Source organism: Pteronotus mesoamericanus, unplaced genomic scaffold (genome assembly GCF_021234165.1).
Source record: "Pteronotus mesoamericanus isolate MK-2021 breed Mesoamerican mustached bat unplaced genomic scaffold, CSHL_Meso_final scaffold_99, whole genome shotgun sequence".
NCBI lineage: Eukaryota > Metazoa > Chordata > Mammalia > Chiroptera > Mormoopidae > Pteronotus > Pteronotus mesoamericanus.
The window spans coordinates 9,115,480-9,130,910 of record NW_026555330.1 but is presented as its reverse complement, the minus strand read 5'-3'; the positions used below and the strand labels follow the sequence as shown (position 1 = coordinate 9,130,910).

General features: G+C 49.1%; 1 protein-coding gene across 1 annotated transcript in view; it reads right to left on the bottom strand.

The window, feature by feature from the left end:
• Positions 1-1,691: 1,691 nt before the first annotated feature.
• Positions 1,692-15,431, bottom strand: part of VAV3 (vav guanine nucleotide exchange factor 3) — a 270,926-nt gene continuing 257,186 nt past the window's right edge. Inside the window, exons 26-27 of the mRNA XM_054564899.1 lie at positions 3,704-3,855; positions 1,692-3,061 (exon numbers count right to left, since the gene is read on the bottom strand). Coding sequence (XP_054420874.1) covers positions 3,020-3,061; positions 3,704-3,855 — 194 coding nt within the window. The 3' untranslated portion in view covers positions 1,692-3,019. The remainder of the gene's footprint in view (positions 3,062-3,703; positions 3,856-15,431) is intronic.

Below are 15,431 nucleotides of genomic sequence, written 5' to 3'. Positions count from 1 at the left end.
TGAACCCAGGTCTGCCTGATGCTGAAACTCCCACCCTTCCTGTGATGTCAAAGGATTTAATTTCCTCCCTCCAGAGACTGTCTCACTTAAAATCTGCTGCGTGTGGCCCTTTAATCCATGAGCCCAAATCCCTTGAAAGGAAAGCAAAGCTTAACATGGCGACCACCCAAATTGGTCTGCAAATCCGTCTGACAATGTCAGTAATCAGGCTGATGAGAGTTAGTGCGCAACAAGCATCTAGAACAGCGCGTGGCACAGAGTAAACCTGTCAAGAAATAGTACTTGCGACTACTGCGTACACTGTGTCGGTTCGCAGCTCGGGCAGCCAGCCTGAGCTACCCTGATCAAAAGGAGGGCCCCCAGGCCCATGTCTCTCCCGAGGCGGGTACACAGCGGACCGCCCCTTTTCCACGGGTTCACGTCCCACGGTGTCAGTACCCCACAGTCACCCAAGGCATGGACACAAATGGGAAATCCCAGGAGCAAACGATGCCTAAGTTTTAAATTGCATGCCGTTCTGTGGGGCGTGGGGAACTCTCGCGCCGCGCGGCGCCGCACCGTCTCCCTGAGGATGCAGGTCACCCCTCTGCCCTGCGTCCCCACACCCCACACCCCACACCCCACACCCCACACCTACCTGCCTGTCGCCCTCTTGGCAGCCTTCAAGGGTGTCCGGTAACTGTTGCCGTAACACAACATGTGTGGTAAAGTAACCCTCGTTTGACCTAACAATGCCACATTCACATACCTTCTATTACAGTGTATCATTTTAATTATTCCATTTTATTATTAGTTATTGTTCATCTCTGACTGTGTCTGATTTATACATTAAACTAGGTATGTACCTACAGGAAAAACCATAGCACAGGTAGGGTGCTCCACAGTTTCAGGCCTCCCCTGGGGGCCTGGGAACGTGTCCTCCGTGAATAAGGGGGGCACTACCGTGGCTGAATTAAGGAGTCGTTCAGTGGGAAGACTCTTCAGCTCTGGAGAAATCAGTTTAATGCAAGTGGTAACTGTTCATTGTATTGACATATTTACAAAATATTACAAAGTGAAACACCACTCTCACCATATTCCACAAGGCTGCATACAGGCAAGACAAAGTATATGGAAAAACATTTACTTCTGTCTTTGGTATTAGAAATCTACACAAATCCGCAGCATTGAAAGTTTCCAGTACAAAGTCTTAACCAGACAGAGATGTAATCGGGGGGAAAGGGGCTGTAATACCTTCTGCTCGGAGCCCCCCGCCCAGTCCATGAAATGCAACAGGAAGACCAAACGCCACTGTAAGGGAGGGAGGCTCGTGGCTACAAAACAGTAAAAGAAATGTTACAGGCAACAAGACCCTACGCAGGAGTGTCTCAATTTGCGTGAAGCTGCTCTCTCCCTAAAAACCGACAGGAACAGACAAAACATGCCCAGAAAGAGAGTCACAGATAAGACTTCAGAGGAAGAATCCAGCCCAGGAGTTCTCCGTGAGGGTACAACTCGACTGTACAGAATGGTTTATCAAATGCATTTTGGTGATCATTTACACATAGACAAAACAAAACTTAATTGGTTTTAGTAGGTAAGAATTGCTCGAAAACACAATCACAGTTTACGTCATTCTGAGGTAAAGACCCTGCCTCGATCCTATTTGGGACGGCCTAGCCACAGGGGGCTCTACGGCGGGGGGCGGGGAGGGGCGGGGGTGGCCACCGGACATCAGGTTCTGGAATTTCAGTGGCTTGGGGAGCGGGCAGGGGGCACCTCCCTCATTTCAGAGATGATCCAAAATCTATCCCTTAATGCTTCGAATGCTTTGTTTTGGAACACTCTCTGCACCCAGTCAGAACATGGCTTCGGCTATGGAAAGCATGTCACCTTGCAGCCACCTGTAACGCTCCGGGAAAGAGCCACGTGAGCGCCTCCACCTGTCAGGGGCGGGCGGGGGAGCACGTTTCCAGTCCTCACCCAAACAGTGAAGGTTTGGTCAAACAAATCCACTGCAAAAACGGACCTTCCCCTGGTTACCACACCCGGAAAGGGCTGGCGGATGGGGAGCCCCCAGCGAGAAGCGAGGGGCCCCCACGGAGGAAGGCCAGGGCGCCCAAGCGACCCTGCAGTCGCAGAAACGCATCAAGGACCCAGCTGCGCTTTCCTTCCAGAGTCCTCAACAAACGGGTGCTACTGTAGACACCACAGGAAACACAAAATTCAGGAACTATGCCCTCGGTCTTCGGTGGGGGCGAGGGGTGTGGAAAGGCATGTGTTAATAGATGCTGCTTCTATAAAAGGACCTCGCAGGAATGACAGCCCTAACCTGCTCCTGTAAGCAATGACCCCTCGCTCTGGGTCCTTGCCGCTGCCTGGAACACTCGGCCAGGACGATGCCACCGGGTCACATGCTATGTTTCGAAATTAACCCTTGGAAGCTACCAGGGTTGTGAAGATTTCATCGGAAGCTGCTCTCTTTTGTTCTTTTATAAAGCAGTTTGCAAATATGATCAGGACATCAAATGGATAATTAAATAAAAGCATTTGCGGCGCGTCCCGTGGACCCTTCCACTGGGCTGCCTGAACGGGGGAGCGCCCGCTGTTCTTTGTGCTCGAAGGGGGACAAAGTTAAACCTCTGCTTCTTTGTACCACGGAGGAATCCTGTGAATGGCACGTGAGAAGAAAGACGCGGCACACATTCCCCAGTGGTGGGCGTTCATGCTGTCTGACCGGGGACGGAAAAAGCAAGATGAACCGAGGTGTTCGCAGGGGTCTTTGGGAAACACACGCTGTTGGCGTTGCCCTGGTTCCTGACAATGGCCGGCGGGTTGGCTGTTTCTTGGCCAGTCCGTGCAAAACGTTCACCTGTCAGGACCCGCGTTTTTCAATCCGCATGTTAAGACTTAGGAGGGAGGACGTGGACGAGCCAGAAATGCAGCCTCTGAAACGCTTCGGTTCCTTCACAGCCCTGCGCGAGCTTTGGTTTGTCCCTTCTCTGAATTTCTGGTGCCAGCTGCCACGCCGGATTGGCGCCTACTCATCCATTTCCACGTACGTGGATGGGAACCAGCCCACCTGCAAAAGACAAGCAACCAACAGAGCAACGTGACTTTGCATCTGGCTCTTCCAGGGGGTCTACGAAGAGAGCATTTTGTTTCTTTAACACCCTGGTTACACTGGCGTTTGATGTCCATCGTAGGTGAAGAAGATTGATTTAACGGCTCTGAGAGCCTGAGAGTGAGACAGAAACGGAGGAATGAAATACACTGAAACTATGTTCCCATTGGCTGCCACGCCCATAAATATGCAAATGAAGTATAACACAAGTTCTGAAACTCAAGGGGTCCTATTTCTGCTTTGGGAGGGGATGGGGTGTGCACACAGGGGTCCGGTGCCCCAGTCCCTCCGGTTGAGATCAGCAGCCCACAGAGATATTCTGCATGGCAACCAAGTGCACGCTCTGTGGCGGAGGGACTGAGAAGATGCTCCCCAACCGCCGTCCCAACAAGCTGCCGCACACTTGCCCAAGCGAACTTTGTGCCGCTATCACATGCACTCAGTGCGTTTCCCCTGAGGGCCCCGAATGGGTGGGAACCACCGGCAGTCACTGGGGCCAGAGCCCTGAGGGGGAAGGGCTGCTCCCCAGCAGCACCGTGGGGTCGGCAGCTGCCCAGCCCCCTGCACCCACGGGCACAAGCGCCGAGAGGGACGGCTCACCTTGCCATTCACTTCCCCTCTCCACCAGCCGTTCCCGCTCATCTTCGTGTAGATCTTCACCACGTCCCCTTTCAGCAAGGACAGCTCTCGCATGTCCCGTGCGCAGAAGTCATAGCGCGCGATGGCGATGCCCAGCACTTTCGGACTCAGCACTGTGAAGAAACGAGGGGGCTCCGCTGAGTGGCAGTTTAACGAGCCTCAGAAGCCACCCAGACAGACGTTAGCGATGCTCTCAAAGTGCACAGCCATGACTTCACTACGGACCGGTGACAATGGCGGGGGCGTGGGAGCGAGCAGCGGCATGGCCGTTTCGATTCGATCGGGTGGAGTCGAGGTCGCTTCCTGAGCCTAAACACCACGGTTCTGTCTTCACCTTCCTCATAACTTCAAAGCAGGGACGAGTTTGGGGTTTTTTTAAAGGTTACTATCTAAGTTACTACCTAAGGTGACAGAATCTAAAACAACTACCATGAATTTCCTATTGATGGCACAATAATCTATCTCTAACCAGAGCCGCTAAGGTCAAAAGCGCTACGTTTTTATCCGCAACCTTGCTGACTAAAGACTCAAAACAACCAATTCATATTTTTGCTCATAAAGTCTCCTGGTGAATCCAGGTCATCTCTTCAGTTAATTGGCATTTTCCTCCCCTGGCCAGCCTATTATTATTATTATTATTATTATTACTACTACTACTACTACTACTATAACTATTTGGGGATAACTCAGTTATTGTTTTACATAGATTTAATTTCACTTACGTAAAGAAGCTTAGATCAGGTTTCACACAAAGATCACACGAAGACCATTCACCTGTTCTTTCAAACAAATGCTGCCTCACAGGAATGTGTAATAATCAGAAATGACACCAGGATTTCATCTCCTATATTCAGCTATTTTTAATGGCAGGAGCTAACTTATTTTTTTAATAGCTTATTCGCGGCCCTCACTGCCTTGAAAGGAAAACCACACTCGGCTGTGCATCTGTTCATCTCTTGTGTTTCACGACACATTCTAGATTAACTTCTCTCCCTGCTGTTCTTTGGGGTTATAAAGTGTTTTCAATGACAGGTTCGGTGATTCTGAGGATCGCTCCTCTGGGATCCGAGGAACTCCAGTATAAGGAAAAGAAACAGATAGGAAACACCTTCCCTCTGCCTGTTTAACAGGCCCCCAGCCCCGGCCGCCGCAGCGATGACCTGGGCCACCCTGGCGGGGCCTGCCCATGTGGGGACGGGCATCTCTGGCCCATTAGTCATGGCTTTGCAATGACTGAAATTTTTTTTAGTCTCCAGGTGTCGATCATAAGATAAACGAATAGCGATGCTGTAGATTTCAGAACTGTACAGGGAGTAGAAATAGGTCATTTTATTTTTACTGTTCGGACAAAAACCACTTTAATAGTTTCCTTACTGAATGCTGTCCCATTACGGGCCACTGCTCGCTCTTAGACAGGCGCACATGAAAATACCCTGGTGGCGGCAAAAGCCACTTCTCAGCTGAACTGTGAGGCCTTGCCCGGGTCTCTGAGGTTTCCAAGGCTGCATTTTTCTCACGTACACAATGAAAGGTCTGCACTAGGTGACTTCTAAGGCCCTTCCGGTTCTAGATTATTCCAATGATCGCATCGGGACTTTGAGGCTAATTCTTTAAAATCTCTAAGGAAACATACTTTAGCCATAATGTGCTCTCCTGCGTGGCACATAAACCACCATCAAGTTTTCCAGCTACTGCCAGAAATCAAGACCAAAATGCCCGTGCGAAAAACGAGGGACCCAGTTATCCTTCGAAGCAATCCGTACTGGATTTGACTCTTATGTTGGGAGACCGAGTTGGGATTTTGGTTCTAGTTATTTTCTTAGTGGAAACATCTAGACACTGGCTCTTCTCGAACAAAATTTCGGATCCTTAAGGAAACTAGGGGTCTTCCCTTCCACGCTCAGCCCCCTTCCCTTCCCCGCTGCTCCCACAGATGGAATAGAAACCGTCTCACCGACACATGTCGCAGAAGCACACACAGAAACCAGGGCAGTGAAATGTCATGACAAACAGTGACTCTGTGGCAGAGGGGAGGCGGGTACATGGCACGAATGGGGCTCAGGGGGCTGTGTGTGAGGAGATGCATCTACATGAGAAGCCATACAGAGAAGGCCAAATGTTTTTTGGGTTTTTTTTTTTTTTTTGCAAACAGAAGCAAGTTGAAAAGACACGTGAAAGCAGCGAAGCAGTACCTGACCAGAAGGGAGTAGAGGAAGGGGGGACAAAGCTGTAGTCTGGAGGGGGAGCCAAAGAAAACCCACAGAACAAAGATGGGGCTTCGAGGAAGAGGGAAAAAAGAGAAAAGCAAAACAACATTTAGGCATCAGCAAAAAAACATCTCAATGCAGCTATTCTGTTGTCTGTAATCATAAGAAAATTGTCACATCAAAGTTGGGATGTCACGCTTCGCTTCCGCTCACGTTGCTCCTTATCATCGTTTCCAAACAGAGTCAAGCCAGACTTTTACGTTGTGATTGACATTCGTTCTGCAGTTCAGGGCTGCCTATCCCTTTACAGGCGAACAGAGCATCTCCCTCCATGTTGACCCCGCGAGCTCGCCCATCCAAGGACGGCCGCCTACTCGGTGCAAGGCTCAGTCCCTGCCTTGTTACCTCGGTGGAACAGGGAGCTAAAAACTCTCAGCGTTAAGTGAGCTTCACATCAAAACTGATAAAAAGGAAGGGAAGAGCCTGCAGCGTAGTGTCAATGAAACATGCGTGGCCCATTGCAAACTCAAGAAAATCACTCACCTGTACAGATCTGTTAGGACACCCCCCCCCCAACCCAAGCACATACTTGCTGGCTTATTTCCAGAAAGAAAACACGAACCGCTCTGAATCGCATCACCTCTGGAGGAGAAAGCAAGCCCATCCCCCAAACTGCAGGGATGTAGAAAACGGTTATATGCCCTTGGATGCTCGAAAGCTTTTCACTTTATACTTTTCCTAAGAGCTAACGTTTATCCAAATGTTCAGAAGTGTGGAACAGCACGCTCCGCGTCTTACGTTCAGCATTTCATTCATCCGTCACAGCAGCTGAGGGAGGTACTCACACCGTTCCGCCTTATGCCTGAGGGACACGCGCCCAGGCGGTGGGACTCCGGGGTCTGGGCTCTCAGCGGCTCTGCCCCTACCACCTGGCTTCACGTGCCTCCATTGGCGGTTCCAAAAGTCCACCGGCTGAAGCCATGGTCTCGTTGCAATGGGAAAGGGAGGCATGATTAGAAACTTCCTCCCAGTGTTTACTTTCCCCTTCATCCACGCGATAGATTATTTGGTTGGGCTATGTTCACCCAGAAGCAAGGCTCCATGTCCCAGCCTTCTCACAGGCTGGTGTACCTGGATGTCCAAGTTCTCGCCCCTGGGCGAGAGGCAGAAGTATCAAAGGCAGCTTCTGGTCCATTTCCTGCAGGGCAGCGGGCACACGCCTGTGCCCTGCTCCCCGTTTTGTTCTTTACTCCATCCTACTGCCCAGAAGGTGAAAGCTGCTACCTTGGTCTGCAAGCAGGAAGGCCTCGCTGCAAGGATGGCTTAGCATGAGCTTGGGGGAACCTGGGTCGCTGAGGGTTTCACGGCGCCTGCTGTTCTCCTCAGCCCTGGCCTGACTGCTGGAAAGGCTTTCATGGGAAGGAGACATAAATGCCTCTCCCATTTAAGCCAATGGCTTGGAGAGGGGGGTCTCTGGCACTTGTACCTGCACCTAACCTACACTGTAACAAAAAGCTTCCTATGACCAAAAACGAGGGGAAAGTAAGGAAACTGGGAAGAAGTCCACGGAATCTAACCTATTCTGTGTCTTTTCAGGTCACTGCTTGATTTGACAGCCACTGGATTCTTCCCAAGTCAGCACTCCTATCAGGAAGGGATTCTAGGGATACCTCAGAATAGAGGGACTCATGAACGGGCCCCCAGATACCACCCAGGCCAACTGGCTGAGAGGCCGGGTGGGGGAGTGGTTCACTTGTCCTTGGACATGGACCTTGGAGCCCTCAGGTGAGCGCTGACACGTTCACAACTCTCTTCTCAGGAAGCCTCCCGTGCTTCCTGGAGCCTCCTCTGAAGTATGTCCTTCTTGATGATCAAGATTCTCTTCCAACCCACTGCATGGTCCACAGTACATTTTTTTATTTTAAAATGCTGTGGTCCGTGCTATTACAACTGACGTCACAATCTGTCCGATTCATTTATTGCCATACAATATGACTGGCACCTTTCCATTTCCCTGAGGTCATGATACACCTGCTCTTCCAGAGAAGAGCGGATATCGCCTCTAATTTAATGAGGAAAATGGCACCCACTGAACTTCATTATCGGCAGCAAATCTGGTGACAAGACTCCTTCCTGCCCCGTGTCTGTGAGAACTTAAATCACAGCGCCTCATTCTACACATTACTGGGGCAGATACTGGAATTTTCTCCTCAAACTGTTTTCTAAGTGTCCATTCTCTCCTTCTGGGACTATTTTATCCATAAAATAATAAAAGAAGACTGTATTTCTTTTCTAATTTCTAATGAAGGTCACTTAAACCAAGAGTCTGAAATATTACAAGAGGTAAGTTAGCTCTAGACGGAAGAATAAGGAATCAATAAAAGCACAATTAAAATTCAATTTAAACAATCCCAACAATAGGGAGATACAGTAGATAGACTATCTGCCTATAATCTTCAAGTATCTACCATTCCCGAATACGGGTCATGCCTCAGCAAGGACTGGAACCCCTACTGCGGATGCTTAGCTTCAGTGCGCTACCCTATTAGACGGTGGGCATCAGCGTTCCTGTCAAGTAGCTATTTTCTTTAGAATCTTCTTAAATCTTACCTAAAATATTATAGTCTTAACTAAATGGTAGTTATTTCCCCATGGTCAGGCCTCGGCTTCACCCTAAAGCGAACTATCCCCCCAAAGGAGGAGCAGATTCTTGGACACGCCTTCGCCCCTCACCTGCATCCCAGTCTGTGAGTTCAAATGTCTTCACGACCCTGCTGTGACGTCCAGCCACTGTCTCTGATTTAACCTGTCAAAACCAAACGTCCTGAAACACAGCTTCCTCCCATGGTCTAGCTCCATCTCCCCCATTTCTGCCCTTTTTAAAAATGCCTTCTGCGTTCTCTTTGCAAACCATCCGTGCCAACGCGGTGCACGGCCCCCCAGTGGGCCCTCCTGCCTCCGACTCTCTCTGCATCCCGTTCTAAATACTGCTTCTCAGCTCCTCATGGGAAACACAGACTCATCACTCCTTTTCCTGGACTATGAAATCCAAACTCTTCGCCTGACTCCCCTGGCCACGTCCTGCTTTTCTAACCAACTCTCTTGTCATTGTCCCCTACAAATTCCTTCCATCCAGACAGGTTTCCTGATACCCCCGAGGCCCTCAGCTTCATTTTCCACTCACCACTTCCGCTCCGTCTGGGACCCTGCTCCTTCACCTTTCCTCTGCTCACCTGAAGCTCCTTGTCTCCAAAGCTCAGCTAAGGCCCCCTCCTCGAACCCTCCCTGATCAATCCAGACACGCGTCCCCTTTCCCTGCCCTTTCTAGTCATCTGTTAGGCACGCGTGTCACGGCACACGCCCTGGCTCTGCTGCCCTGTGACCTCACCTGCTACTGTATGTCGCATCTCCAGGCACAGAGCAAGACCAGCTGTCACGCTGCCCCTGCATTCCCGCTGCAGGGCGGGCCCAGGGCTAAGCTGCTGACGCTGCTGGCGGACCGAGTCTCAGCAGGGTATTTAACTGTGCGAGCTCCTAGGCCGCCTCTTCCTACTCGCTTCGCTCACCTGCTGCGCACTTGACCGCTCAAGACTTCCAACAAAAGCCGGCACAGCACACGGGAAAGAGCATGAGTTATGCTCAGGTTTTATTCCCTGGGATCCCTGAGAGCCATAATCTATCAATGATATTCTATGATAACTGTAATGTTTTCTGAGATGCTGACCGGCTATGAAATACCGCGGGTCTCATGGCGCGAACCACACTGTGCGCCTGAGGAATCGTCTTCAGAGTAAGAGCTTCATCAGTCTCTCCTGCCACCCAGCCGATCGCTGTCAGCCCAATATTTTAAGGGTTGGTCGGGATGCTTTCTACTTTTCTACACCGTGTAGCATGACTCATTGCCGTCACTCATCCCAGATATCAATTTCCACTGCCTTCGGGTGCTTAATTCTCCCGAGCTGGCAACATAGCATTTAAATGCCTGGCACCTTTGGAGACAAGAGTATCAGATAACATGCTTCCCTAGGAAAATAGGCACTTAAACCTAGACATAAGCAATGTCAGACTAAGGTATTTGATACAAATACTGTGCAGAATGGTTTAACCTGCAAAACATATGTATAGCCACACTGAGAATATACCCACCTATTTCTACACACACCAATACATGTTTTCCTCATCAAACTCCTCCTACTCTTTCAAGACACCATAATATAAGAATTAGAAATAGCTGAGTAGAAGCGACATTCCAATGGGAATCTTGAGGGGATTCTTATCTCCTGGTCCTTTTTCTTCCTGGCCTGATATTCACTTCACCACCTAATGTTACAGACAGTCTGCTTGCTAGTACATTGCATTAGTTTGGGAAGCTTCCTGAGAAGAGAAGTCTTTTATTCATAACTGTACCCATCGAGACATTATTAAATCAATATTGAGATCTTTTACATTGAAGCAGTCATTTGCAGGCTTCAGTTAAGGCCCTCACTTCCTTCCTCAAACATTTTTAACTCCCATCCGCAGATAAGAGAGCACCTGGCTCAGCAAAACCCCCGCACGCAGGCGGCTCGCTCTGGTGACTCTTCCTGTGCCTGATTCCTCGCGTGCAAGCAGGCTACCGTTCGCGGAGCATTAGCAAATAAGTGGCCCACAGTTTAGTGACAACGCTTCTCCTTGGAAACTAATAAGAATACATCAAATTATTTCCAAGTTACACAAATGAAATCCGAAGGACTAGGATTCTCTAATTAACAGCAGTCAGCTGTTAAGTAAATACGTTAGGAGAAGAAGCTATAGGCAAATCATTACTGAGTGCTTCAGTTCTGACACTTGACCAAGAAGGTAGAGCCATGTAACACAGACATACGTCAATTAAAAGAAGAACAGAGTGTTTATCTTAGAGTAAAAAAGCACGAATGGACAACCACCGGACGCCTCGAGTTTTGCTGTCCAGGCTAATTAATCGCCGCCTGAAGTATTAAGTTCAGCCTTGATCAGGCTGCTCATGTTCATGAGCAAATGAAAATCTAATCAATTTTCAGTAATGTTTGAAGCGTGCACATGGTAGAGACCAAGCTCGATTGGCACTCTTTCTCACGGTACTGTTCTGCAATCACACAGTATTTTCGAACTGCTGCTTAATTTTCCGTTACATGTATAAGTGAACATTACCCTAAGCTTCTGCTAATTTTTCTCTGGTTATTACCTAACCAATGCTCGGCTCTATGTTGTAACAACCACATGTGTTCACACTCATCTGCGTAATAAAAAGCTGGTGGAGAAACTATCAGGCGATCGGACCCACCGTCCCCTCACCCACTGTGCTGCCCGGCCGTGGCCTGGAGGTTTTCCAGAAGAACTAGGTCCCCACACAGGACGCTTTGATGAGTGAACCGGGAGGTTCTTCTTACCCAGACTGTCCGCAGAAGGCCGGGCAGCGCGGAACACGCCGAGAATATAACGGATATTTAATTTAACCTTGTGATCCTTCACCTGGTTGTATTTGTGAGCTTAGGCATGTCTTCTTAGACTCCCAGCTACGTGACTGTCATAGTATCAAATATCTGTTCCCCTATCTCCCTCAATTGAACAAACTAAAAACCCCTTGGTTAGTGTTCACTGTAGATTTTATATGTCACTGAAAAAAACACTAGGAGTAATTCAGATTGGTTTCATTTAATTGAGTGGTGGTATCTGGTAACAGGTCAAATCTCCTTTAACCTGAAATGCAAAGATAGGACAAGAAAACTTGTATCTAGAATTACTACCAAAAAAAAATGAACAGCTGCCCCCCGTGCGCAGTGGGACAGGCTCCGGCGCTGACGTTCACTTTCTCCTGCAAGGTCATTTGCTCAGTCCCCGTGACCCAGGATGCCTCTGTCACTTTTTGAAGAATTACTCTAATATTTGTCACTACATTAAAAGGAACCCGCTAATCGACATTTTGTTTGCAAACCCACCCAGTCTTCCCATGTTTTTTCAAACACCAGCGACGACACACAGTGCTCTAACACTCGCTTTGTGGGCCAGCGACCGAAGGCCTTGACTTCCCTTCCTGAGGCCTCCGTGCACCTGCTTCATGAAAGTAATCGTGCGAAGTGCAACATGAGAAGCAGCAGCAATGGAGGCCGCCGGTTCCTGGGGCTTCTGGGAACGTTGCCCCAAATGAAATAATTAAACCTATACGCACAGCATATTGTATGTAAACTATGGAATGAAGCGTTAATGATTCATAAAACTCTGTCTCAACCCAGCCCCTCCTCTTGGTGCCAACTACCTACTGAGCTATCGAGTAGGCACGGGGACCAAAAACTGCGTGCAAAACTGAACATGTCACTTTCCCCCGAAGTCTGTTACACCTCTTCTGTTTCCCGGTCTGTCGGTGGCTTCCCCGCGGGCCAGCTGTCCAAGGCAGGTACTTCCATATCATACCTGTACTAATTCCACCCCAGTTCCTCTCTCCAACTGATTTCTCCTCTGGAATAACTGAGAACTGCCACTGTCACGCTCCACTGTCACCAACGCCACCCTCGCGCCTCCCGTGGGCACCTGCAGTCACGTCCTCACTCTTCTCTCTTCTGCCCACGCCTCCTTCCCAGAGCCCCCCCACAGAGTAGCCAGTCATCCTTTGTTTGTTTATTTTTTTATCTTCAATCGAGGACATTTTTTGGGGGGGAGAGGAAAGGAAGGAGGGGGGAGAGAGAGAACCATCGATCTGTTGCTTCCTGTACGATCCCCAACTGCGGATCGAACCCACAACCTAGGCATGTGCCCTGACCAGGACTTGAACCCGCAACATTTCAGTTTACAGGACAATGTTCCAATCAACTGAGCCACACTGGCCAGGGCACCAGGGGTCTTTTAAGACAATGTCAATTGGGTGATGTCATTTTCTGCTTATAAAGCTTTACTATATTTCCATGGCACACATTAGAAACCACTCACTGGGCTCCAAGCACATCGGCTGCCTTCCAATTCCCTATACATATGGGGTCCCTTCCTGCCTAAGGTCCTGCTCACGAGCTGCCTCTTTGCAGTGGCTGTCTCCCTACTTGCCACCACCCCTCACCTTGCCACCCACACAGGGCCTTTTCCTTCCGCCTAAATGTCACTTCTTCAGAATACCCTTCCCCCCACCGCCCACAGGTTAAATGAGCCCCCTTGCATACTCTTCCCCCACCTTCTGCTTCGCGAGGCTTATTCAAACTTGAGGTCGTTTATGAAGTTACTTGTTTGTGTTTGTTCCTGTCCACCAAGTAGTCGCTATTATAACTCGAGCATCCAGCACACGGCCTGGTGCACGGAATACATATTTGTTGAATAAAACAATGAATGAATAAATGAGCAAATGCAATGGGGCCACAGGCAAGGGAGACATGGTTTCAAACAGAACCAACCGGTGCTCTCCATACCCCCAAAGCAGTGCGCCCAGCCCCCTGCACCTGGGGCAGGTGACAAAGGGGGTGGCTCTGCTAGGCTTGTCCACCTCCTGGGGTCCTCTCCAGTTATTAAACTTTCAATTCTGAAGTAATTTGGACCTAGAGAAAAGCAGCAAGAATGATGCAAAGAATTCCCATAGACTCTCACTTAACCTCCTCCAATGTTAACATTTTCCTATGTTCGCCTTCCCAATTTCTGAGTTTTTATGATCAATTTTACAATATATTGCAGGCAGAATGATGTTTATTTCTATGTCAGTATGTCCTTCCTAAAAACAAAAGGCCGTTTCTTCTTATATAGTCACAGAACAGTTATCACAAGCAAAAAATGCTATTACTTAATCTAGAAACTAATTCAGCACTTGAGCGTTGCGCCGTGCATGTCCTTCATAGAAAAACACATGATGTCTCTATTTCTGGTCCTGGAGTCAATCCAGGGTCCCCCTGTAGAAGGCAGTTGTCATGTCTCTTCCGTGTTATTGAATCTGAAACAATTCCTCAGTCTCCCTGGGCCTCTCATGACATTGGCACTTTTGAAGAACACAGGCCAATTGCTGGGTAGAATGCCCTTCGATCTGGGTTTGTTCCGTGTTTTCTCATGATTAAACTCAAATAACACATTTCGGGAACAGGACTCCCACCGAAGTGCTGTTGTGTTTTAGGGAATCACATTGGGAGACGCACGGTATCTACTTGTCCCATTATTGATGTTAACTGCGATCACGTGACTAAGTGGTTTCTATTTCTCCCTTTACAACTAATAAGTTCTTGGGAGAAGATACATTGAGATTATCTAAATATAATGATAACCAGCATTTGCGTTTTTAAGTAGCCAACTCTACTCTGTGGCTCCAATGAATAAGAACGGGAGAAAACGTTTGAGGTCTGCTTACGTGTTACGAAATAGCTAACGGTGCAACTTTTCCTGGTGTCATTGGTCTGTTAACATTCTTCTTTACCTCCTCCTCTCATGTACACAAAGAAAGAAATCTAAGATTCTATCTGCAAAAGCGTGAAAGAACATATCTAGTCTCACTCCTCAGTCATCAGATGAGAAAGCCGAGGTCCAGGCATGCGAAGCGACTTGCCTGAGGTCGGACCGCTGCTTGGTAGCAGGCCCAGAAATAACCACATGCTCTCTGTGGAGCAAGGGAGGCGAAGGCAGCCCAGCGCCCTTCACAGGCACGAGCCTTCGCCTTCACCAGAGCCTTAGGCAGCCTTGCTGTGGCTACTCCAGACGGCAGTGGGGTTCTTACAGAGCCCCAGATAGGACAGAATGTCTTCCACAAAGTGGCTGCGCTTTCCAGGGAACCCCAACCCCTCACTGCTCCTCCTGAGACCTCTCCCTGTCCTCGCCACTTTCTCTCTCTCTTTTTCTTCTCTCTTGGAAACACTCAAGTCACTCCACAGGCAAAAAAAATAAAAAGTCTCACAGCCTTGCCAACAATGGGCTTCTAACCTTGAAACGCCCTGTGCCCCCTGGCCCGACACTCTGGCCTCCTGTTTAATTCCAATCAATACATTTTTAGGTGTGTTTTTTCTTTCTCCATTGGCAGGAGGGAGTTCTGTCATAATTGCATCGTATTTTACTAATTTGAAAACTAGCTGGACATCTGCCCAGGAGTGTTCTAGCCCAGACAAGCACAGAAGCAGGCAGTCCCTTCTGCAATGCTCTGGGGCTTTCATTTCCAGGGGGACTGTATTCTCTAGCAAAATAGGCATCCACAGCAGGCTGCGGGAGGGGGAACGTCAGCCTCGACCCCTCCCCGGAACCCGGGCTGGCTCTCGGCGGCAGCCTGTCTGCCCTGCTGCCTCTGAGGAGCAATGGGGTGTCCTCGCCTGTGCCACTGTCCAGACCACTGTCCCCAGGAAACACCTCTTGGTAAAAGCTATTCTGGGGTGATATCGAGCAGAGGTAAGGACTATAAAGACATCCTTCACGTGCGTTTTGTACAGGATGTATAGTAGTTCCTCCTTCCCACTGCCGGACAAGCACAGAAGGGTGTTTTCATGAAGGGTTCGCCCTCAAACCAAACTTGGGATAAG